Genomic DNA, 25,649 nt, shown 5'->3' with positions numbered 1-25,649 from the left:
CCCCTGCCCCATCTACTTTCTTAACAATCCTCTTGAAGAAGTCCTTTCATTCAAGCTTCTGGGTCTCTATCTGCCATGATCTTTCTTGGGAAAGCCACATTTCCAAGCTGGCCTCCAAAGCCAGTCGACGACTGGGCATCCTCCGTCGTGCAAAGTCCTTCCTCAGCACACCTGAGCTCCTGACCACATACAAAGCTTTTGTCCGCAGCCTGATGGAGTACTGCTCTCCCCTCTGGGCTGGTTCTCACACCTCTCACCTTTCTCGGCTTCACGCTGTGGAAACCAAGGCATTTAGAATCATTGGTATCTCCCGCGATGAGGCTGAGTCCTTGGGTCTCTCACTGCAGGCAGGTCGGTTGTCTTTCTGTCTTCTACCGTCTCCTCTCTGACATCGCCCCCCTCCCCCGCTCTGTCTGCGATATGTCCCTCCCCTATTTCTGCAGGGTGCTTAAGGTCCGCCAGCAACCCCCTCCTGGTAAATTGCTCACCTTCACTCTTACATTCCTCTTTTCCCGCCTTTGGAACAAACTCCCAGACTCTCTTCAATCCCACATTCCATCCAGGTCTTCAAAAAGCTGTTCACCACCATCTCTTGTCTTCCCCCATCCAAAACCATGATATTTTCCGTGTGTACCCCACCCCATCCCTCTCCCTTCCAAAGATCTTCTCATGTCTCTGTTCCCCACTGTTTTTTCCTTCCCTTTCCCACCCCTCTTGTCTCCTGCTCCCCTTGTTGTACGTTCTGTGTGTTAGCTCTCATATGAGCCTTGACATTGTGTAATACATATATATATATATATATATATATATATATATATATATATATATATATATATATATATATATATATATATATATATTCCGAACTCCCGTTGCTTGATTCCGCCACCGCTATCTTGGTTCTGATTAGTTGGAGCAGAGTTGCGCGAGATCACGTACCATTCGAGTTTCCCATATCTATATGTATATATATATATATATATATATATATATATATATATATATATATATATATATATATATATATATATATATATATGTACCTTTTCCTTTTTAATGAAACCTTTTCCTTTTTCTCTGTCTTTTCCCATCCTTTGTTTTTCCATAGCAACATTTGCGTAAATGGATGGAGGTTGTGGTGATTGCTCATAAAGGTGTACAGCGTACTGACGGCTCGGTGAGTTTTATCGTTAATTATAGGGTGTAGGAGTGCTTGGCTTGGCTGCACACTTCATTGCTTACTATCTGAAATGCATCAAAACACATAAAACTTGAGTACAGGTGCAGCTCACTCACATATTTTTTGTATTCCTGCATCTAAAATAATCTCATTCATTCTGTTGCTGGTACTTTAAATGTTATTCTGTTGTAAGCCATTGGTGTAGTTCGGGGAGTAGAGCTTTCATATGAAGTTTCAAGACGCTATGGTACATCATCAGCTATGACACTTTGCATGCTCAGAACAAGTTGTTGCTGGTAAAGTAATATAAGGCCACCAAACAAAGCACTTGCCTGGAAAAGCCAAAACTACTAATGCTGTGTTTTTTTTTTTCTCTTGGCCTAGCCTGCTTTGGAGACTACGGACTTGCTTGTGGTGGGGTCCATGCCTACCTTAGCCCCCGGGAATTATGGGATTTCTTTGGTACTACATGTGATTGAAACTGTGTGGTATGACAGCTTGGCAAGAGCCTCAGGCAGACTCAATTTCTTCACAAAGTCAAGTGACTCGAGGAATTTTGAGAATTTTGATCATACTTTGAAATTGGGAGTGTCCTGATGGAAACTCCATGTAGAATCCATGCATATCGGATTTGTGCCCTTTTGCAGATCGAAAGTGCCAGAGCATCGATAGTAGGTATTAAAATGGAAGTTTCTACCTGAGACTGCCTGCCATGTCTGTTTCTCTGTCTGCCTGCCTTGATCGTGATTGCTGTCAAGTTCAAAGTTTGAGATAACATACACCTTGTGAATTCACTAAACGGGAATGAAACACTTTCATTCATTCATTCATTTTTTTGTGTTGTTTCACATCTGTACTTTTGCGGTGTGTTGTCTCCATGGTTCTTGAAATTTGACCAATGCAAGCGATGTATCAGTAGGTCGGCACCAGATGCTTTTAAATATTTGAATGAGTGTGCTTCTTTAGTTTTCAGCAGTGGGTAACAGCATGGCCTGGTGGTACACACACTCGCATCTCAGCTGTCTAGCCTGGGTTTGAATCCTGACCCAGCTACAAACTGTCATCCCGGTGTTTCACAGGCAGGATGATTCATCAATGAGTGTGCCGTCTCTCGGATGGTCATTAAATGGGCGTCCCTTGTGCCGATATTTGTTGGTGGATGTTAAAGATCCCATGGTGTCCTTTGCGAAAAGTAGGTGACTTATTGCCAGCACCAGAAACAAATTCCAAATTCCTGCCATGACCTACAGGGGGCACTGCATCAGCAGCACAGAGTCACCCTCAGCCAATGATGCCACCCCCAGCCTTGTGCTGCATACAAAAGAAGTGGGAAAATGATTATCTTTCATACACGTAACCGAGAGAGAGAATGAACCAAGGTTTTGCTGTTTCTTAAAAATGCTGAATCTTTGTTCGTCTCAAACGAGTTATGAGTGGTGTTCAAAAATTTCTATGATCGAGATATGAGTCCAACACATGCCAAGTTTTATATATATATATATATACACACACATGCATATATACATGAATAGTATAAGTAATAAAATAATACAGGGTGTCCGAAAATGGACATACCAAAAAGAACATTGAATAGTTTTATTGTTGTTCGAGATATTGTCAGATTTGATATGAGTACATACAGTGGACTTGTAAGTTTTCGTTTATTTAATTTTTTGTGGTATTGTTGAGATATTCTCAAATTTATTAATAAAATTTTACATGTTGTCCATCATTCACTACAATCAATGTAATTCATTGTTCAAATTCTGAAAAAAACAAACATTTTCCTACAGCTGTAGGGATGGATGGCACAGCATCAACAATATGATATTTATGTTATTCAAGGTCCCTTGGTTTGTTAGTATAGACTTTACTTAAAAAAAAAAAACCCCAGAGATAAAAAAAATCTAAAGGTGTTAAGTTGGGAGAACAAGCAGGCCATTTCATAAGTCCTCCTCGACCAATCCAGCGTTCTGACAAAGTTTGATTTAAAAACACTTTTCACAATTTGAGCAAAGTGAGGTGGCACTCCATCCTGGTGAAAGATAGCTCTTTGTAACAAATCGGGATTTTCTTGGAGTTGTGGAATATAGAACTCTCGTAACGTGTTGAGGTACTAAATGCTGGTAACAGTGCGTTCATCAAAGAAATAGGGTCCAAAGATGTGAGAATGTGACATGGCACACCAGACGTTGACTCTAGGTGAATCTGTTTCATGTTCAGTTTTTGTGGATTTTCTTCTCCCAATATCCTATCATTGTGACGATTAACTTTGCCTGACGTGAAATGTGGCCTCATCACCAAAAATGAGATTTGATTAAAAAATGTTTGGCTGATTCTATCCACTTAATTATTTCTTGAACAGGATTTCCTCTTGTTTCGTAACCCACTTGTTTTTTGAATGTTTAACTCAAGTGATTCTCTCCTTATTATCTTTTTATGGCTGTTAGTAAATACCTCCATAACAACATTCACCCTTTCATTTGACTTTCTTGGCCTTCCAGTCCCCTTCAGGACATATCCTGTAGCCTCAAACTGATCCACCCATATTCGTATGGAGTGTCTTTTTAGGTGCTGGTTTGTTCATGTCATGCTCAAAACACCTTGGACCTTTAATTATTGAACCACATTCACATACAAATCTCACAATTTTTGGTTTCTCTTGAGGACTTGTTATACAGAAAGAAAAACAGAAAGTTTCCTGAAACAGAAAGAAAATAACAATCAGTATTCAAAACAAACTAAAACTTACAAGTCTAATGCATGTATTCATATCAAATTTATGTCAGTATCTCGAATGACAAGAAAACTATTCCAAATTCTTCTTTGTATATTCATTTCCGAACACCCTGTATATAAATTTTTATTCATTTATTTATTTATGCTTTTTTTTTTGGACCTCCACTGATGAAGTTGCCGGAAGCATAATGGTTTCACGTTGTCTATCCGTCCTTCTGTGCTAGTTTTCTCTGTTTTCTCTGCAACCATTCAACCATTTCTCTGCAAACAAGGACAAATGTGTCCAAGAGCAGCATCCTAAAGGTTTTGTCTTCACCAGAAGAAGAAGAACAAGAAGAGGAAGAATAATAAAAAGAAATAATAATAAAACAACAACAACAACTTCCGATATTTCGTCACGTCACGTCCGTCATGGACGATCTTCGTTCATGACGAGAAAATAGTGTATTTACGAAATTACAATATATTAAATGGAATAATCTTTAAATAGTAGCGTGAACTTTTCGAAACTCAAAAGCAAATGTCCGAATATATTTAAAACTTCATGATGGACGCTCTCAAAAGGCACCCTCAATGCAAGGATGTGTACAGGTGTTTAGTATTTAAGGAGATCCGGATCCTGTATATAACAGAGCCGAGTCCAAAAGGTTTTGTCTTCTCAAGAAGAAGAAGAACAACGCCGAGCTCTCTTAGAGCAGTGTTCGCTACGCGAGACGCTGCTAAAAAAAAAATTTCACCTGGAGAAGGTAACTTTTTTAATTGTCTTCTTCTCCAGAACAGCTTGACAGATCGAGAGGAAACTTCACCCACATGTTCCCAAAGCCTCGGGGATACCAGGGTGTTCATGAATAACTAATATGTCACATGGTCTGGCAGCCATATTGGATTAATGAAAATCTTTTGAAAAATTCTCTCTTGAACCGCTTCATCAATCGATGTGAAACTTCACAATTATGATCTAGTAGTCTTAAGGGAATATGTTTTAAATTTCAACCAAATCAGATGCATGGCCTGACAGCCAGAATTATTTAATATTTTGAATCTGGGTTCAGGGATTGAAGTCAAGTTTGGTACAAGTATGTATAATGTAATAATGTGGGTGGAGGCATATCTGGCGAGTCGTGACGTGGAAGAGTACTCTACTCGTTTTTGCATGTTTTTGGACTCGAATGCATCTCGTTCATAGAATTTTTTTAACACCTCATATAAGTTGTACTTCTACTTCTTGCTTGCTTCCCACCCCCACCCACCTCCCTCCCTGCTGTCCACAGGAGATGAAGATCTGTGCTACCATTATCAACCTGTTCCACCTGATACCGGCCGCACCCCAGACACTTGTCAAACCGTTGCTGGAAGTCGTTATGAAAACTGAAAGAGCCATGCTGATTGAGGTCAGATCATAATTCAGGGGCTTCTTTGTGGATGTAATTATGAGTACCAAAGCCCAGGTTTGTGCTTGTTTGACTTAACAAAGGTGCTTTGTTGATGCTGTAAAACTTGGGACCTTTACTGCACCCGTGCCCATTTTTTTCACCTTTATTTATTTTTTTCTCCACAGTTTTCTCAATAATATTTTCCATTTTTTTTTCTTTGTCCTACCATGGTGCGTAACTGTACGCAGGCCGGAAGTCCCTTCCGAGAACCATTGATCAAATTCCTGACTCGCTATCCGGCGCAGACGGTTGAGCTCTTCATGATGGAGGGCACACTGAACGATCCACAGTGGAGCCGCATGTTTATGGTGGGAAAGTATTCCTTGAATGCATAGCAATTAGACTGCTGTGTCTTGGCTGGTGTAGGAGAGTGACTAATTGCGTTTCTTAAAATAAATAATTGATCAGCAGTTCACAACTTTTTTCAAAATTTGATTTTGGTCTGCAAATCTTCAAGAGTATTCCTTTGTATTGTATTTCCATTAATCTGTATAGTGTACTTGAGGACGTAGTTGTCTTCACTGTTCTGTAGGTAATACGTTTTCTGTGGATGATTGAGACTGATTTGTTAGTTCTTCATTTTGTACTTTTCTGCATATTCAAACATGTGTGAAACTTATATGCACATGCAAATACAGTAATATAAAAATTTGACTCCCCCCCCCTCCCACCCTTCTCTGTTGATCAATATGTTGTACATTCACTTCCCTATGCTTTTGCTATTTCCTCCTACTACCCCATTATACATTGCCTTTAGAAAATCTACACCCCCTTTCAAAATTTTCACCTTTTGTTGCCTTATAGCCTGGAATTAAATTGCATTAAATCATACTTTTTCCACCTTTATTTAGATATCGTAACCAACATCTTCCAAGTGAAAAACAAATTTCAGAAAATTTCTTAAAAATACAAAACTAGAATATCTTGGTTGGATAAGTGTCCAACCCCTGAGTTAATACTTGGTGGGAAGCACTTTTGACAGCAATTACAGCTGTGAGTCTTTTGGGATAGGTCTCTACAAACTTTGCACATCTTGATTGGGTAATATTTGCTCATTCTTCTGTGCAAAACTGTTCAAGCTCAGTCAAGTTGCATGGGGAGCGTTGATGGACAGCAATCTTCAAGCTGTGCCACAGATTTTCGATTGGACTTAAGCCGGGGCTCTGACTGGGATACTCAAGGACATTTATCTTGTTGTTCCTAAACCACTCCAGTGTAGCTTTGGCTGTGTGCTTCAGGTCATTGTCATGCTGAAAGGTGAATTTCCATCCCAATTTCAGCTTTCTTGCAGATGGCAGCAGGTTTTCCTCTCGGATTTTTGTGTATTTTGCTCCATCCATTTTCCCTTCTATCCTGGCAAGTGCACCAGTCCCTTCTGATGAGAAACATCCCCATAACATGAAGCTCTCACCACCATGCTTCACAGTCGGGATGGTGTTCTTTGGGTGATGTGCTGTGTTGGGTTTGCACCAAATGTAACGTTTTGCATTTAGGCCAAAAAGTTCCATCTTGGTTTCATCAGACCACAAAACCCTTTGCCACACGGCTTCAGCATTTTTTTTTTTGCATAGCTCAAATGGGACTGGAGGTGGGCTTTTTTTGAGTAATGGCTTCCTTCTTACCACTGTACCTTACAGGCCAGACTTGTCGAGTGCTTGGGGTTTTGTCGTCAGTCTTTGCCATAAAGGCATGTAGCTCTTTCAAAGTTGCCATTGGCCTCTTGGTAGCCTCTCTGATCAGCCTCATCTTTTATTTGTCATCCATTTTGGAGGGATGGCCTGATCTAGGCAGAGTCTTAGTGGTACCATATGCCTTCCACTTCTTAATGATTGTCTTGACTGTGCTCCAAGGGATATTCAAGGCCTTTGAAATATTCTTTACACCCATCCCCTGATGTGTGCATTTCCACAACTTCATCCCAGAGCTCTTTTGAAAGCTCCTTGGTGTTCATGGTTGAGGCTTTGCTATGAAATGCACTACCCAACATAGGAAACCTACAGGAACAGCTGATTTTATTCTGAAATAATCAGAATGACTACAATTTAACACAGGTGGAGGCCAATTAACTTGGTGTGTGATTTTCGAGGTGATTGGTTACACCTGAGATAATTTACAATTGCTGATATAAGGGACACTTATCCAACTCAGATATTCTAGTTTTGTATTTTTAATTAATTTTCTGAAATTGATATTTGTTTTTCACTTGGAAGTTGTGTTATGATGTGTAAATAAACATGGAAAAAGTCTGACAATGCAATTTAATTCTAGGCTATAAGGCAACAAAATGTGAAAATTTTGAAAGGGGAATAGACTTTTATAGACACTATATACAAAATATGTAGATGTCTGTAATCATGGCGTTAACATTCTGCATTTGATATGTCACTTCCGTGTGTGTGTGTGTGTGTGTGTGTGTGTGTGTGTGTGTGTGTGTGTGTGTGTGTGTGTGTGTGTGTGTGTGAGTGAGAGAGGTCAAGGCTCATGGAAGTATGACACCATAGAATGGATAAGGATGCAATAGAACAAAAAAAAACAGTAGAGAGAGAGACAGACAGGGACAGACAGACACCAACCAACAGCAGGGTTGAAGGACAAAATTGAGCAGGACTTGGACAAATATGGGATGAGGGGAGGAAATAGGGGCAGAGGACAAGATTGATGCAGAAGCATCTCTTGGGAAGGCAAAACTTGGGAGGGTAGAAAAGATTATGGTTTTGTATTGGGGATGATTTGAGATGGTGGTGAACAGCTATCTTGACCTGAAGGGAAGAATGAGATTGAAGAGGATGTGGAAGTTGGTTCTACAGGTGGGAATAAATTAGAAAGGAGTGGAGGTGAGTCGTGATTCTGGATTTTGGAAGCTTCACCAGAAGAGGGCTGATGGTAGACCACAGTTCCCTGCAGAAACCTGGAGGGGGCAGAGCACGCAAAGCACAGATGGTGCAAGCACAGAAATAAGGTGGTAGACTACAGAGAGGCCACTGACCTATCTGCGATGGGAAAGTGATCTGCCCATAGATTCAGCTTCATGGCAGAAGATTCCATTAATCTTGAAGGCCTTGGTTCCCACAGTGTCAAGCTGAGCAAGCTGTGAGGCAGGGCACCCAGCCCAGAAGGGAGAGCAATACTGCATCAACCTGTGGATGAAGGCCTTGTGGATTTCACTCTGGCGATTTTCCAGTGTCAGAAAGATCTTTGATAAGGTTAGGGTTAGGATTGGGCCCAGAACACTAACTTGGGATACTCCAGCCCATGGGTGAGAGTCATATGTTGGCTCGAATTGTGGAAGACATCAGTAAGCCATGTTTGGAGTTTGCCTTGGATGCCATTGGCAGAGAGTTTGGCGAGCAAGGTGGGTTGCGAGACTGTATCGAAAGCTCAAGATGTGTTTCGAGAGATGGCCCTGATCTCATGTTTGACATTGATGACTGCCATCCATTGTTGGGAGAGTACGAGCAGCATGTCCAAAGTAGAGTGACCTGGTCTAAATCCAAATTGAGTTGAGGCCATTGGAGAAATGGAAGGGTTTCATATCAGCTGTGATGATGGATTACCTGACCTTGTTGATGATTGGAAGTAAAATAATAGGTCTGTAGTTGAGGGGATCCGTTTTCACCTTTTAATGTAGTACTGTGATGTCGGCTGATTTCCAAGCAGATTGAAGAGGATCTAGGTCCTAGATTCTAGGGCCAAAAGGATACGGTGAAAAGACCAGATAGAGGATGTGCAAGATCATCAGAACAGGTTTTTTTGGACACATGAGCTGATCCAGTTGCTGAATCAGTCGAGGGTTACCAGAAACTTCTCCACCATTTCAGGTGCAAAATACAGGTTCTAGGATCAGTTGGGTATGACTGGGTAGAGTGGCTACAGAGAGAATGAGGGGTTGGGGATACAAGCAAACAAAACACACAGAATATAGGCATTTGGCCTTCTCATGAGTGGAGTCGACTGTGAGCTCTTTGAAGAGAGGGAAGGAATGGATGGGGGGGGGGATACTCCAGAGACAGACTTAACAAGACGTCACCAAGTTTTAGGGGAGGAAGACCAGTTCGAAAGTTCCCTTTTGAAGTTAAAGATTTTTTTTTTGGCTCTAGTAATAGTGGACACACTTGTGATTTGCAGCAATGCAGAAGGTTCATGAAAGCATTTTCTCCTGCAGAGTTTCCTAAAACATTCAGAAGCAAAGAACTTACGGGATATTTTGGCGGCCTCTCCAGGGCGCTTTTTTAGCCTCCTGTCATCAGGAGCTGTGTCAGTGGCAAGGCCTGCCTCACCGACACAGACGCAACCATCCCGCCTTGATTTGCAGTTCAATGCCATCAAGGTATGTTGGATATCCAGCCTCACAATTGGTTGTCAGTTTTGACCTTTTTGGCCCACGGTGAGTAGAGAGGACATGTGGATAGGGGGAGGTGAGGGGAGAGATAGTGGGAAGGGGGAACTTGGCACATTGATGGTTGAATCTGAAATCCGGGCATGATGAATAAAGCTTGGTCAGATCACGTAACCTTTATTTATTTGTTTATTTATTCAATTTATTTTTCTCTATAGATAATTAGTATCATAGTGAAGCACGATGAGAAATGGCTGCCAGGACAGCCTGCATTGGCAAGCCACCTACGTAGGGTATGGATTAGTGATGCCTTCCAGGAGCGACATCGCAAAGAGCACATGGTCACGCCACATTGGAAGGAGCCCAAACTTCTTGCTTTCTGCCTGCTCAACTACTGCAAGTATGTCCAAATGGTCTCTTGGTGGTGGGCGCAACTGGACCACTTGTATAACTTCTATTCTCCATTTCTACCGTTATCTCTATCTCAGTGTGAAACTTTTCACTGTGGTTACTTTCTTTTCAGACACCACTATGGTGAAATGGAGCTCCTCTTCCAGTTGCTCAGAGGCCTCACATCCCCATTCCTTTGCCACTTGGCCTGCCTCAAGGATTACCTTGAGGAACAGCTTCCACGGCAATACTCAGTGCAGCACAAGCGCACACTCTTCTTCAAGTTCGTGGAAATCTTTCATGACTCATCCTTTCCCGAGGAACTCAAGGCAAAAGCGCTCCAGCATGTTTTGTTACCCGCCTTCCAGCACAGCTTGGAACGTGGAGAGGCGGAGGTGTTGCTTGGCCCGGCTAATCCTGAGGGGGACAATCTAGAGAGCATCAGCAGCATCTTTATCAACAAGGTAAAGCCTCCATCTTAGACAGAGTTACTCACCTTTGTCCTAATTTTAATCTTGTTTTGTATTCTGTTTAGTGACTAAGACTGGTGATGGAGTTGTATAAATATTAGATTTAAGACAAGTATATGAGGAAACCTCAGAGGAGAGACTATTACCTAAATCAGTGGGATATTAGTACAATGGACAAATAAACACAGTGGATGCGATATAGGATTTGAACCTGGGATCATGACATCCTCAGCTCAGTGCTTATAGGGGAGCACTAAACAGGCAAACCCCAAATATATGGGTGTTCCACCATCTTTTGCCATTATCTATGCCATTTATTTGTCTATCGTCACTTTGTAATCTTGTACACAGATTAATTTTTTATGGATTCTCTTCCAATAATTCTGGCTAACAATTGGCCCTATTTTTTGGATGCTTCACTATAATTTTGCTACATTCCATGCCAAACTTAACAACCCACTACCTCTCATTTACTGTTCCCATAATGTCCTCATGTGCAGGTGCTTGAGCCAGAGAGACACAGTGAAATGCTGGATTCCCTGCGTATTGCAGTGCTGCAGTTCTCCGCACTGCTCGTCGAACACGCCTCTCACCACATCCACGACAACAATAAGAGCCGTAACACAAAGCTTCGACGACTCATGACCTTTGCCTGGCCCTGCCTGCTAACCAAGACCTGTGTAGACCCCGTGTGCAAATACCATGGACATCTCGTTCTCGCCCATATCATCGCCAAGTTTGCCATTCACAAGAAGATCGTTTTGCAAGTGTGTTATGGTCATGTGTTCACTGTTTTTGTCTTTTCATGATGCTTGCTGTTTTGTAATTGCTCGGAACTATATTGATGTCAAAGTTTATTGTTTTCTTTTTCCCAAAAGTCAATCTTTCACAGGGAAGAAAATTCAGAATTTTGTTGGTACCAATAGTATGCTGGTAAATATCTTGTGTTTTCATTGGTTGATTCCACAGGTGAAGTATGTGATTGTGGATCATCCTGTTTTCTGCAGGTCTTCATCAGCTTGCTGAAGGCCCACGCACTTGAGGCACGTCCTGTGGTGCGCCAGGCCCTTGCCATCCTGACTCCTGCTGTACCCACGCGAATGGAGGAGGGAAACCAGTTGCTGGCACACTGGACGAGAAAGCTCATGGTGGAAGAAGGGCATACTCTGCCACAGCTCATGCACATCCTCCATCTCCTGGTGCAGCACCACAGGGTGCGGACCTGCATGTTGTGTTATGATATTCTCTTTGGACTGTACTGCACATACATCTTTGTTTGACCTTGCTGATGGCTTTCCTTCTGCCACCTTCATTTATCCAGGTATACTACCCTGTTCGTCATGCCTTGGTGCAGCACATGGTGGCTGCAATGCAGAGGCTGGGCTTTACCCCCAATGCATCCTTGGAGCAACGCAAGCTGGCCATCGATCTCGCTGATGTCATCGTGAAGTGGGAGGTGCAGCGGGGTCGAGAGGTCCAGGCTGCTGCTACTCCTGAAGAGGAGGAAGGCTCAAGTGGTTGTCGTGACATTGTTGGTGGGGTTGGCAGTGCTGGTGCTGGAGATGGAAACTCAGCAGGTGGAGGTGGAACTGTTGTGCTGGGGATGAGACGAAGTTCAAGTGTGATTGATGGTGTGGGGCAGGATGTGAAGCGATACCGTGCTGTTCCTGGTGTGGTGAGTTGGGCTTATGCAGGTTTAATTTCATTTTGTTTTATATGAAAAATATTTGGTTATTGGAAGTGCTGAAGAATAGAGGGTGAAAGGTTAACATGTGTGAAATAGTGAGAAACATGCAGACATGGGGCTGAATGAGTGGCAGTGAAAGTAGAGCAGGAGGACATCAATAGCACGTTGGTTGAGGTATGCTAACCGCCGTGGGAAGCATCAAGAAGCTAATGTTTTTGGCGTTAACACCTTTGGGCATCTTAATTTGCTCCGCCAAAGAGTTAACACCTGAAACGTCAACTTCTTTTTGCTTCCCACAGTGGTTAGTACTGTATAACTCAATGTCCTGTTGATTTCATCCATTGTTCTACCTCTCCGCTGATGCAGATTAACACTAGACTTCACAAGCAAAATGAGTACTTAATTCTACAGTGAAATTTGACAGATTGACATGGTCGGGAACAGGTGGATATAGTTGGGGATAGATACCGATATTGATGATGATGAATTTGGTTGATGTGGACCTGATCATGGTTTCTGACCCCCTATTTGTGATTTCTCAACACTGTATATTTTGTTTTGGTCAGGCTGTAGTCCGTAACCCAGCTATGCCCAACGAGCAACAGTCCAGCAAGCCAATTGACAAACAACATACGGACACCGTGGTCAACTTCTTGATACGTATTGCTTGCCAGGTACCACAATGCTTATCTCTAATTCAGCATCATACCATTTTATTGATTGCACTCTTTTATCACACCCTTTGATGTTGATGTTCACCTGATTTGATCTGATGAGGTTCACTCGTGGGCCACTAAAGAGGTTCTAAACCAAGGAGAATGGTCAATGCAGTAATTTATAAATTGGCCATGGATTTGTAATTATGGCCTGCTCGTGCAAACTAAACTATTGGATTGTTAACAAAAGAATGTGGAGTAAAGTGTCTTGTTAGTTTTGAAGATCACTGAGATGCTTTTAAATAGAGTATGAGAGAATTTATCTCTCAACTTACATGTCCAATGCATTTTTTTTTAGTTTAAAAGACTGCTGTGTGCTCCAGGTGAATGACCAGAATCCGGTGTTGGGCTCCCCTGGGGAGCTGTTGTCTCGTCGGTGCATTACACTACTCAAAATCGCTCTGAAGTCTGAAATGTGGCATGGTGCCGAACTCAAGCTTCAGTGGTTCGACAAACTGCTCATGACTGTCGTGAGTTCTGTGACCTAATGGTTCATCTCTCATTATTTTAAACGTTGGTTTCCTTATCTCGTTTATTTTGCACTGGTGTGTCATTATTTCTCCAGGAACAAGGTGCACAAGCTAACCTGGCCAACGTGTGCACGGGTCTTGAGGTGTTGTCGTTTCTGCTGACGGTGCTACCTCCAGGTGCAGTTCTTGCCAGCTTTAAGCCACTACAACGAGCCCTCGCCGCATGCATGAGCTGCCATAATACCAAGGTCCTCCGTGCAGTCCAGGGCCTCTTGTCGCGCCTCATGAGCTCTTTCCCTACCGAACCAAGTGAGTCTTAGTTATTTTGTCTTCCGATAAATTTGACCTGTCCTTTCCTTTGTCACCCTTTGCACTCAATTTTGCCTTTGTTCTTCAGCCTTTTTTGTCCCCCTACTCCGCTACCAAGGTCAGAGATGGGGGACATTAAAATGAGCTCCCTCTGACGGACCAACCAATCATCTGTCCATGTGCTTTTGTGTGCATGATATTTCAAAAACCATTGAACATTTAGTTTTCATATTGCAGACATCTATTCCTCATGACATGATCTCAACCTGATTATATCATGCCTGTGATTGGCTGAATTCGGTTGCCATGACAACTTTATCAGTAACTTGGCTTGTGTATGTGATATTTCAAAAACCTTCTGAGATTTATCTTTCAAATTGCACATATCTATTCTTCAAACCACCCAAAAGGTGGGGGACCTAGAGTATCAGCTCCTTGTTATTCAATGCCTGCACCTTGCTCCCCCCTTGGTTGTCTACACCCATCCTTTCCCCTCCCCTCATTTTCTTTTGTTGACACCCTCCTATGCAAATGATATTGCTACCTCCCCCCATTCCAATTTTATTCCAGGCACTTCAAGTGTGGCATCTAAGTATGAAGAGTTGGAGAGCCTGTATGCAGCTGTTGGCAAAGTTATTTATGAAGGGCTCACCAGCTATGAAAAGTCTGTAAGCAGCAGTCCCACACAGCTTTTTGGTAGGTTGACTAGACACAAGCTAGACAAATTGCATGCAGGCCTCTCCCCTATTTCACCTTGGAGTCCCTCCAATCATCACCTCAGTGCTCTTCTTCACCAAAGGATAGGTCATATCTTCCACAGAACTCTCCGATGTCTTCATCATCACTCATATACTTACAGCATTAACATGGTCGTTTCACTTTCCTTTACTCAAACTGCTTCTGAATTGGATTCTGTGAGAGTACAGCCTGAGGTGGGCGGTAACTCAAATTCCATCGGCTAGTGTCAACCGTAACACAAATATAAATGGCCAAAGGTCAAGGCTTCGGATTTCACAGTTCCTTTATTTCATGCTGACTGTAAATTATACAACACAGAAAAACACAACTCAATATCTTGCAAAACCACAGGAGAATCTGAATATATACCAATCAATATGCTTAATAACAATAAAAGGGAGTACAAAGTTGTGAAACGTTAACAACAGAAATTGCTATACAGTAATTTACGGAAAGTGCAGTCATGCAACGTTTGCCAGTGTAGAAGTGGCAAGATCTCGTCGCCCGCGAGCGGAGAACCGACAACATGGTAAGCACAAAGAGAATGCCACATTGTTTTATATCCCAGTCTCGCGTATTTCGTCCTGTGGTGAAGTGTACTTAAGTATTTCTAATATTCACTTAGGTAAAGGTTAAGTGAAGTTTGGGTGATCAAATTTTTTCCTTGGAAACACACCCTCCCATTATAACACCATGTATATGGGGGGAAAAAAAAATAAACCAATGTCACCCGCAGGGTGACCCGTATCTTACCAAAAGGTGACCACGTGTGACTTCTTTCAGGTCACACTGAGGTGAACAGAGCTGCTATCCACCAGGAGCGACTCCTTGAGGAATATCTGCCTACGAGAGATTCCGATGAGAATCGTTCTACAGAGTAACCATAAAAAATATGCGTTTGCCTCATAACGTCACCAAATGACGTCATAATGTCTCAAGCTTGACATATCTAGAAAGCACTCATCGAGGTGTTCAATTTGAGGTACTACACGATATGGTTCCCAAAACTTGAAAATTTGACCTTGGGGTCAAATATGTTTGACCTGAGGCGCGAACCATGAAGGTCAAGGCCAATCGCCACCAAAAATTAATCAGTTGAGCGCCAGACCATGAACTATATTCCCATGAAGTTTGAAGACAATCCGATCAAAATTACTCAAAAAATAAGGGTTTCGTCGACTCCCCTGATTTGCGACAAAGTGACCTTGACCTTTGACCTTGACCTTCAAAATTTTATGTGCTGAAAGGGACCTCGATTGGCCTCTGATATGCGAAGTTGCAAAAATTTCCAATGATAATTGTGCTCTGCAGAATTTTTTATACGTGATTACAGACAAAAAAAAAAATCATACAAGCTGACTAACATATCTTGCAAAAACTTCGTTTTGGCAAGATAATAATAAAATCAATTTATCAAGTTCTCCAATAGCAAGGTCAGCTCATCAAAGTCTACCTCCAATTCGGATGATCTCATCTTTGTCGAGGAATGGATTCAATTAGTAGAGCGGACTCTTCTTCATGGTATTGTTGGAGGTCTAAGATTCTGATCTGCTTTGTGGCTGAATATTTGTTTGCTGAAGGACTTTTTCTTTTTTTTTGTATCGAATGGAAAATGACTTTCACTGTGCTCCGTAGCTTTTCTACTGTCGCCAGTTTAAGGGTTTTTTCCTTTTTCTGGTTGTCCGATTGGTTGGGATCAGTAGTTGCATCCTTTTCAGACTTTAAGCTTCGTACCCTATCAGAGTTCCCACTATTCGTCTGAGAGATTGCCAGGTCGAGAAGCAAGAGAAGCAGACAGACATAGGGGGTGAAAACATGACTTCCATCCACCTTTGGTGGTGGAGGTAAAATGTGTAGGGAAGAACAAGACTGATGGAATTCTGGGAGATTATTCCACAATCCACATACAGGCAGACAGGACGATAATGGGACAAAGGAGTGAAGGTCATCAAAGAGATGAGATTTGGGAAGGGTAACAATGTATGGGGTGCGATATGTGCATGTGCTGCCAGGTGAGGCGAGGGAGCGATGAAGCACATGAGAGGCAGTACATGAATTCAAGACCACCAACCTGTTGGCAGAAGAAAATAAGCAGTCTCTGTACCATAACCTACTTCCAGGAGATACAGTTTACCTTCAGAGCCTTATTAACTCCTTACCAGTTTCACAGAAGGTGACTAAAGGTTTGCTCTCCATCTCTTTGTTCGTCCATCTGTCCCACCTGTGGTTTTTCTGACTTTTTTTTTCTCATACCCTTTAACATATTCAACTTGGTACGTGGCTTTATAATGATAAGTTTCAGAACAAGTTTGAGTTTCAGGGCATTTCACGATTTTGCACAGATACACCCACCCTTTTTAGACTGGAAAAAGCACATGTTATACATGGGTTAGTGTTCAGCTGCCCTGACTCCACCCCACAACTTTACTCCCATTGGCTGGACAGCTGGCCTGACTCCACCCCAATAAAATCAGGTACTTGTCTGTACAGACAAGATAGTATCATCAAAGATGTCATTGAAAACCTGGATCTTAGTTTTGACCAAGGAAACCTGTAATCGCAGTAGCGGCTCCAACTCCTTATTCAGCACCTCGAGGACCCCCAAAAGGATCTCCGCAAAGATGACTGCATCATCTGGGAAATCAAGGACAGAGATCTTGATATTCCCACATGATGCACGGCAGCTTGATCTCTCCGACATCCTCCCAATAATCCAGTCCATACAAGTGCTGAAAAGTGTGGGGGCCAGTACACACCCCCTGATGAACTCCAGTCACAACTGGAAATAAATCAGAGATGGAATCGCCACATCTCGCAGCAATCTCAGAACATTCGTATGGTTCAGACATTAGATTGATCAGTTTTGGTGGCGCCCCATGAAGACCGAGAATCCTCCAGAGGGCATCCCGATTCGCTGAATCAAACGCTTTGCAGAGATCAACATAGGCTGCAAGCAGCCCCTGCAAAAGCTCTCATCTGCGTTCGGTGAGGACCCGAAGAGCAAGGATACGGTCAATCGTTGACTTCTTTAGTGTGAAACTTGACTGCTCCAGTCGCTGGTACTCAAGCAGATGGTGGCGAACCCTATCAATAATTATCTGAGCAAAGAACTTGCCCGGCACTGAGAGCAGCGTCACCCCTCGGTAGTTGTTGCAGTCCTGGTGATCACCCTTTCCTTTCCAGAGAGGGACAACAAGGTCCCAATTCCAGTCAGTTGAGATAATGCCTATGTTCTAAACAGAGCACAGAACTGCATGCAATGACATTAGTACAGTGTTTCCACCAGCCTTGAGAAGTTCAGCATGGATGCCATAGATCTCAGGAGTTTCACCCTGTTTCAACCGGTTCACCGCAGCCTGTGTATCCACACACGAAGGTGGATCACAGTGGATTGGAGGGTCGGCATTTGGGATAGTAACACCCTTGACATCTAACTCAACAGCTGGTGGGTCAGTCTGGTACAGCCGCTCAAAGTAACTGGCCCAGCGGGCCTTCACTTCGGACTCCTCTGTCAAGAGCGCACCATCCTCCACTCCAACTGCAGTACACCGAGGGACAGGCTAGGAAGATCGCAATGTGCAAATTCCCCTGTAAGCAGGACGAGAATCACTTGAACACAGGTGATGGATGTTCTACCCCCTCACAGATTCCTCGCACATCGGCCTCCTTGTCCACCTCAGCGCACATACAGTTTTACGCCTCAATTCCCTGGACAGCTCAACTCGACCATTAAGCCTGGCCTGCAACTGTGGTCAACTCCAGTGTCCCTTGAGAGACAAAATTCTTCTTCTCATCTCTGGCAGCATCAATAATGGTAGCCCTGAATGCATTCCACAACTCTTCAGGATTCCCCAAAACACCCAGATCCCTCAAATCCCCACTCAGCCTGTTCGCAAACTCCTCAGCTCCCCTCTCATCCTTGAGCTTGCCAACATCCAGCCTGGGATGGGATGGTACCATTCTCCTGGATTTAAGCTGCAACTTCAGAGTTGCTACAACAAGCCTGTGGTTGGTTTTGAGGAACTGAGCACTCCGGTAGACCCTGGAGTTCTGGATCATCCTCCAGAGACCATCAACGAGCACATGGTTAGTCTCTTTTGCCACACCACTAGCATTGGAATACGAAGACAAGCGTTGAGCCTGTGGGCGCTGATATCACGAACCAGCCACCCTCAGTCCATGACTTCTTGCAAAGTCAAGAAACTTAGTGTTATTCTGGTACACAGTTCCAGACCCATTGTGACCAACACGTCTCATAACCATCCCTATCAGTTCCAGCCGATGCATTGAAATCCCCCAAGACTAGAAGAGTATCTCACCTTGGGCACTGATCAAACCACAGACTCGAGCGTGGCATGGAATGCGTCCTTCACGGTAAGATCACTCCCCTCAGTCGGAGCAAAAAACAGAGACCAGGGAAACAACACCGATGGAGTGGTAAATCCTTAGTCTCATAATACGCATGTTGACCGGTGTTACCTCATTTATCGTTGGAGTCAGCTTATTGGATACAGCTTTTGCAACTCTTTGGGCATGGTAACCATCAGAGCGACCAGACCAATAGTAGGTGTAACCATCCGCCATGATCTCAACACTGTCTGGTCTCCGAACCTCAGCGAGTGCTGCAACAACGATGTTCAAATGCTGGAGCTCAGATGATAACAGAGACAGGTGATTATCCTCTCTTAGAGATAGGACATTCCAGGCACCCACCCGAAGGACATGCCTCAGGTGAACCCAAGCAAATCACCGTCTGATAGAGGGCACCACTCCACCACACACTACTCCGCTACACATCATCGCAATTTGACCCAGGAAGTTTACCCTGTGCTTTTCCTCCTATCATCAAGGAATGGGTCCTGAAGGCTTTGCCCCTATCCCATCATCCGCTGAGCTGCCCTGCTAAGGACAGTAGCACATGAAGTACTCCCACGGAGTGGGTTTTCAGTTTTCTTTGTGTTTGTGGGTTTTGTGGAATTAAGTGCTTTACGGTGGCTGAAGTGCAAATCCTGCCAACTAAAAAACAAAAAGTAACCCAACTGCATGAGCATGTCTGCAGACACAGTTGGGCACTAGATATGGATGGCCGTTGGCTCGCGAGAAGCTCCTCTGCCCTTTAACAGGTTTTGTTTTTAATCCTGCTGGGTGTCCATATCCACACACCCTCCTCACGAGGAAATCTGGTGGGGGAGACGGTTTAGTCACTGACAACTCGAACATGAAACAGGTTAGTGTAGGTTTAGCAAGTCACAAATCTAATCTGGCTTGACCTGACAATATAGATTTGTTCTCCAAGCTTTCTTTATTGTTTTCTAGTCTACAAAATATATTCATAAATGAACATTGCTTTTCCTTTTATTTTGCTGAATAGACCTACACATTAGAATAGACCCAAATCGCATTAGAGAACTTCTTCTTCCTTCTTCCTTTTCTCCTTCTTCCTTCTTCCTTTTATCCTTCTTCCTTCTCCTTTTCCTTCTCCTTCTTTCTTCTCCTTCATCCTTCTTTCTTCTCCTTCCTTCTTCTTTCTTCTCCTTCCTTCTTCTTCTCCCTTTCTTCTCCCTTTCTTCTCCCTTTCTTCTCCCGACTAGAAGTGGTCAAAATAGCGGACTTCATACATTTTTTGGAGAATCGTGTAAATTCCTTCAGAAATCTTCCTCTCCAGACCCACCTGTCAGAATGTGACCAAATTTGGGTTGCATCATGAGGCCAGGGCCCAGATAAGGTCCAGGTACAGTAAGTGGTCCTTTAAAAAAAAATGTTTAAAAAGATATTAAACCTGATTTTCTGGAGGTGACTAAACCAGATAGTATGAGTATGTCTATCATAAAGATCATGATGAAGTCTCCAAAACTCACAATCTGTTCTCCTTTAAACTGTACTGTTGCTTGAAGTTTATTGTGGAGTCAGGCTTGTTGCCAGCCGTGCATCCAGAGAGGGCAAATGAAATGCAAGAGCGGTCGTATATTTCCTGTAAAACGTTAAGAACATCCATATGATATATGCTTCATGGATGGTGGCTGTGGTCTGTCGATCTTCATCAATGATGAGAAGCTGGATTCACACACTGCCATGCTGCTGGGTAATATGGAAATGGTTGTAGCGAGGGCGTATGTTTTGGAGAACGCCACTCTGTAAATGTTGCACTTACAAAATATTAACATCCAATTCCGATCTAGAGGTCACGGTGTGACTTTTATAAATACCTTTACAGCAGTAAGGTCCTCTTAAGTGGGGATTGTGACTCCAAGCCTCGACAGAGGTTGCAGGGTTTTAACGCTCAGAAATGTTGCAGACTTTAATGATAGACCTTGAACAGCCTCGTAAAGCCAACCATTCTCAATGACTCTTGCTTTCATCTCAGATACGATTGTGTCCATTATCTCAAAAAAGACACGTTTCATGCATGTTGTTATGTAGTATGACTTGTCTTTGTCCACTCCTGCACCTCCAGTTGAAATCAACACCAGCGAATCACCACGTTTACTGTTCGCAATCTGACGATGTCGGGCCGAGCCGGCTCGTTGTTATCGACTCTGTCAAATATGAGTGACGTTGCAGTCGCCAAGTTTTCTTCACGAGCTTCATCACATCTCAGTGATTTCAAGCCATCTTTGACAATTTCTATCAAAGTTATGGCTTATTGTAAGTCGGTGTTCCCGGATTGGAGGCACTTATCCACAGGAGCGTGTCTGCCTCAAATCTGTTTGTTGGCGACGGCCGTGTACCTCAACCACATGTGCCGCTCGTAGTCCAGCAGCAGTTGTGACGGTATCGCCATCAAAATCTTGAATATTTGTGATTTTGTACTTCAAAATTTTCACAATAGCACTCACTCACAGCATCTAAATGTCCCATCTAATGAGTGTCGAGCACTCTTTTAACGCTTGTACCGCCATACACAATACCCACCTTGGGCTTGTGGAAGAAGTGCATATGACGCTATATTGTTCGAATAATTGGGATATTGCCGGTTCTGTACTGACCAAGACCCCACCACAGCTGGATGTAGACAGTGGTTTAAACAATGCACATAGGGAACAAATTGCCTCAATTACTTTTGGATGAGCCCTTATTCCTGCTAATGGAACTTCCTCCATCACAGCATTACAAAATTATTTGAGATGTGTCAACGTTCACATCGTGTAAAGTATCTGGAATCACTTTTGTCATGCCTATTTCATCCAACTTTTCTGTATGAGGCATTTTGATCAACAACTAGCATTGCTTCCCATCATTTACGTATCGAAAGATGATTGATATGGTTTCCTTTTGTTCTGGCTACCATCTGCTATTTGGGAGAAGAATGGAACATCGACCAACTTGCATCATCAGTGACAGACTCGGTAATCGTATCAGCCATGATAGTAATGACGTCATTTTGTATTTCTAAGTACAGTTGCAGTTTTGAGGAATCCCCTGAATGTTTGAAAGTTGATCATCTTTGAGTGAAATATATTGGAACAGTACTCTGTCAAATATGCCAGATTCCTGAGGTCGGTCCGAATCATAATCCCCCAGGAAAAGCAGCTCATTCCCCGTTGATAATTGCAAAATCTCTACAATTCTTCTGACATGGTATCGACGTCTCTGCAGTTTGTCTCCATTCATCATTGTTGAGAAGTCTGGCGTTGGCTTAGCGGTTAGGGCGGTGGCGTGGGATCCTAGTGTCCCTGAGTTCGAGCCTCGTTTGCTGCTGAATTAACACCAGGGGTTGACTCAGCCTGCCATCCTTCCAAGGTCTGCGGAATGAGCACCAGTGTACTGGTAATAGGGGCACTGCATCAGCAGCATAGCTGTGCTCCATCCAATGATGCTGCCAGCAGCCAAAAAGGCTATACATGATGGGAACCATGGTTGAGGTGCTACTGTCCCCTTTAACCCTTTGTTTCTTCTCAACCTAGCATCGCCATAGCCAAGATGTGATAGGTTGTGCTGGCACGCTTGTCAAATCCTTTAGACTTGTCACTGATTGTCATTTTCCATGCTATGTTTGAGTAAAGTTATTTTGTGTTGAACCATTGGGGGCAAAACCCCGGCAAGGGTAACAAAAGGCAGCATATCTGTTAACAGCATACTCCAGCCAAGTGTACCTTCATTACTAATCTGTTTTGAAGCGGCGTACATTGCTATCTTTAGGATAACTAGTACGTGCCCGTACGTGCGTGGCCGTATGTGCAGCAAAAAAAAAAACATTCAAACCGCGACCCAGAAACAACAACCACACAGGCCGTTCTTTCGCTCTCGTGTGCCCGTACGTGCGTAGCCTTGAAGTTCGCATATCACAGTTACGATTATTCGCAATTTAGTTTTAACGGCCAATTATTCAATTAGCACCAACGTATTTTGCCTTTTTACAATGTCATCGCAAGGAAAAACACAAAGAGAAGAGAAAAAAAAAAACGTACTTGCAAAAAAAAAAAAAATAATAATAACTTTCAAACAACCGCACAGGCTGTTCCTTCGCTCTCGTAAACGACGACTGGATTGGGGAATTGTGTTTATAAATGCGCATAAGAAATCGAGAAATTATTAGAATACACGAACTCGTCACTCTTCGGAAGTCCATACGTTGTAACCCGTCATGGGGAACGCGGCTGAGGTTCTCTTCCCCATCGGCCACACCTACGCAGCAACGTGTCCTGTCATTGGTTGGTAAATAAATGGCCATAACTTGGGAAGCACTTGCCCAATTAATATCAAACCTTGAAAAGGCACATCCACAGGGCCCCAGCAATATACCTGGCAAGTTTCAATTATATGGAGGAAGTGAATCACATAACTGATCTGGCTGTTTATCAATTTGCTCAGTCTCGGATTTGGCCCTATTTCTGTCCTGCTTTGATCAAGTCACTAATTTATTCATAAAATCTTCAATTCACTTCATACCGAAAGTGATTGAATTGGGTGAGAGGCTCTCACCCTCTTGCCTCTTCAGCTGCTTAATAGTGTCTCGTTCCTTTTACAGTGTTTCCCTCTCACTGAGAGCGAGACACTGTATCCCAGGGTCCCCACTCATTAAATGGTTGGCTTGTTCTAACACCAAATATCAACCCTTCCAAAGGAGCCAGTCAAGTAAATTTCTACCCCCTTACCCTATATATGATGTCTTGTGTTTTTAAAATATGTGGACTGTGATGATAAAAGTCAGAGCCAAAATGTGCTGAGAAAATAAAATACACCACCCTTGAGGTACCATATTTGAGGCACATTCTTTTACACCACCTTATACATCATGTTAAATTACTCTTTCTCATATTAATGAAGTTTAGGTTTTATACTTGAGATCATGGTGTGGCCTCAGTCCATGTGAGAAGCTCAATGGTTTTTCTCATGCCGCTTTTTTTTTTGGTTGATCAGATTCTTGGAGGGGTGGTGGGGGAAAATGATTTTTAGGGGGTGGGTGATGCCCCCCCCCGCACCCCCCCCCCCCCCGTGGCTACGGGCTGGGATGGAGTATATCGATATTGCATCTGCAGGTACTTTGCTCATCCTGAAGTCTGCCTGCAGCAACAATCCGAGCTACATTGACCGCCTCATATCTGTCTTCATGCGGTCCCTCCAGAAAATGGTCCGTGACCATTTGTCTTCGCAGAGCACGCCTGGCACACCAGATGTTGCTACTGGTATGGACGATTAAGAGTTTGTGGCATTGTTAAGATTATGACTCTCATTTAGGTGAGGGTTCCATCTGCTGGTGACCCTTGTCATGGTTCTTTTTGAGTGCAGTAACCAGTGAGTTGATCATGCTCAGCCTGGAACTAGTCAAGAACCGCTTGGCCGTGATGAATGTGGACATGCGTAAAGGCTTTCTGCAGGGCATTCTTGCTTCCCTTCTCGAGAAATCCCCTGACCCAAAGATCCTCCGCGCAATTGTCCACATTACTGAAGAGTGGATGAAGAACACCTCGGCAATCTCCACAAACCAGGTATTGCAACCTCTGCCATGACCATGTCTCTTTCTTGTGCTGACTTTGTGGTGTTGCCCTGCTTCTTCAATTTTTTTTTAATCTTTAAAATGGTGAGATGCTCTTGAAAAGATTGCTATTGGCTTAGCTTTGCTCAATCAGAATGTGTATCGTGCACAGCAAACCCCCACTCACCGTGAAAAGACGATTCTGCTGGTGAAGATGATGACGTGCATTGAGAAGAGATTTCCAGATGATGTGGACCTAAATATGCAATTTCTGGAGCTTGTTAATTACATATACAGGTCCAAATAATCTACTCATTTTTATACAATTTATTGTATGTATGATACACCCAGTGCAGCTCCTCTTGCCCTTGTTTTTGTAAATTTCTTCTCTATTCCCTCTTTTCTCCTCTTTTCCACTCATATTTAATCCATCAGGGATGAGTCACTTTCTGGTAGTGAGCTAACATCTCGTCTTGAGCCGGCCTTCCTGGCTGGCTTGCGTTGCTCCCAGCCACAAATCCGTGCCAAGTTCTTTGAAGTCTTTGATGGGTCCATCAGGCACCGGATCTATGACCGTCTGCTCTATATTACATGTTCCCAGAATTGGGAAGCAATGGGAACACACTTTTGGATCAAACAATGCACCGAGGTACCGTGAAGGAGGAGTGAGAAGTGAATAAGTATTGTCGATGAGCTTACGTGAGTGCTTTGATGTGTGGGTGTGTGTGCAATGAGAGGTGTATCAGGTTGGCTGCAGATCTGCTTGGGATTTCATACTGTATACATGTGATTACATGTGATTATACATGTGATTAAAGAGAGTTTTAGGTCTTCGGTTGTAAGTGTGTTGCATGTGTGCACACATAAGTTGGAACTATATACAGTGGCCTGCAAAAGTATTCATCCCCCCCCCTCCAAAGTTTTCACAATTTGATACCACATGAGCTTATTTAATAATGTTTTCAAATCAAGCTTGATACATTGAGAGTTCATAAACTACTCAAAAATGATAAAGCTAAAAAATACAGATAAAATGTGAATAAGTTCGATTAACACAGAAAATCAGATTCAAAGTCACTCGTTATCCCTTTGAGTATGGTCAAATACATCATTGAGATGTGGAAGATGTATCACACCACTCAGACTCTACCCAGTTTAGGTCACCCATCCAAACTAAGCAAACAGGCAAGCAGGAAACTGGTTCAGGATGTCGATGTAAATCCAACATTGACTTTGAAAGATCTGTAAGGCTCTATGTCTGAGAT

The 25,649-nt window shown here is 43.1% G+C and overlaps 1 protein-coding gene across 10 annotated transcripts in view; it reads left to right on the top strand.

Annotated features, from left to right (window-relative positions):
• The window catches only part of TRRAP (transformation/transcription domain associated protein), a 242,696-nt gene that overhangs the window by 129,187 nt on the left and 87,860 nt on the right, over positions 1-25,649 (top strand). For 7 of the 10 annotated variants that reach the window (XR_015051923.1, XM_085858090.1, XM_085858089.1 and 4 more), the window contains 18 exons: positions 1,109-1,177; positions 1,565-1,642; positions 5,191-5,310; positions 5,541-5,660; positions 9,515-9,679; positions 9,907-10,088; positions 10,212-10,542; positions 11,049-11,315; positions 11,556-11,762; positions 11,870-12,223; positions 12,802-12,909; positions 13,275-13,421; positions 13,517-13,730; positions 14,301-14,426; positions 23,948-24,094; positions 24,198-24,397; positions 24,539-24,681; positions 24,820-25,033. Coding sequence is in view for 9 of the 10 variants with exons in the window: in XM_085858090.1 (XP_085714216.1) it covers positions 1,109-1,177; positions 1,565-1,642; positions 5,191-5,310; positions 5,541-5,660; positions 9,515-9,679; positions 9,907-10,088; positions 10,212-10,542; positions 11,049-11,315; positions 11,556-11,762; positions 11,870-12,223; positions 12,802-12,909; positions 13,275-13,421; positions 13,517-13,730; positions 14,301-14,426; positions 23,948-24,094; positions 24,198-24,397; positions 24,539-24,681; positions 24,820-25,033 (3,192 nt within the window). In the remaining variant the exon portion in view is untranslated. The remainder of the gene's footprint in view (positions 1-1,108; positions 1,178-1,564; positions 1,643-5,190; positions 5,311-5,540; positions 5,661-9,514; positions 9,680-9,906; positions 10,089-10,211; positions 10,543-11,048; positions 11,316-11,555; positions 11,763-11,869; positions 12,224-12,801; positions 12,910-13,274; positions 13,422-13,516; positions 13,731-14,300; positions 14,427-23,947; positions 24,095-24,197; positions 24,398-24,538; positions 24,682-24,819; positions 25,034-25,649) is intronic. The other 3 variants (XM_085858091.1, XM_085858095.1, XM_085858092.1) reach the window with 3 other exon arrangements.

The sequence above is a fragment of the Eptatretus burgeri genome, chromosome 15, assembly GCF_056783735.1.
Source record: "Eptatretus burgeri isolate ZD-2024b chromosome 15, Ebu_testis_v1, whole genome shotgun sequence".
Classification (NCBI taxonomy): Eukaryota; Metazoa; Chordata; class Myxini; order Myxiniformes; family Myxinidae; genus Eptatretus; species Eptatretus burgeri.
This window is presented reverse-complemented; position numbering and strand designations above follow the sequence as displayed.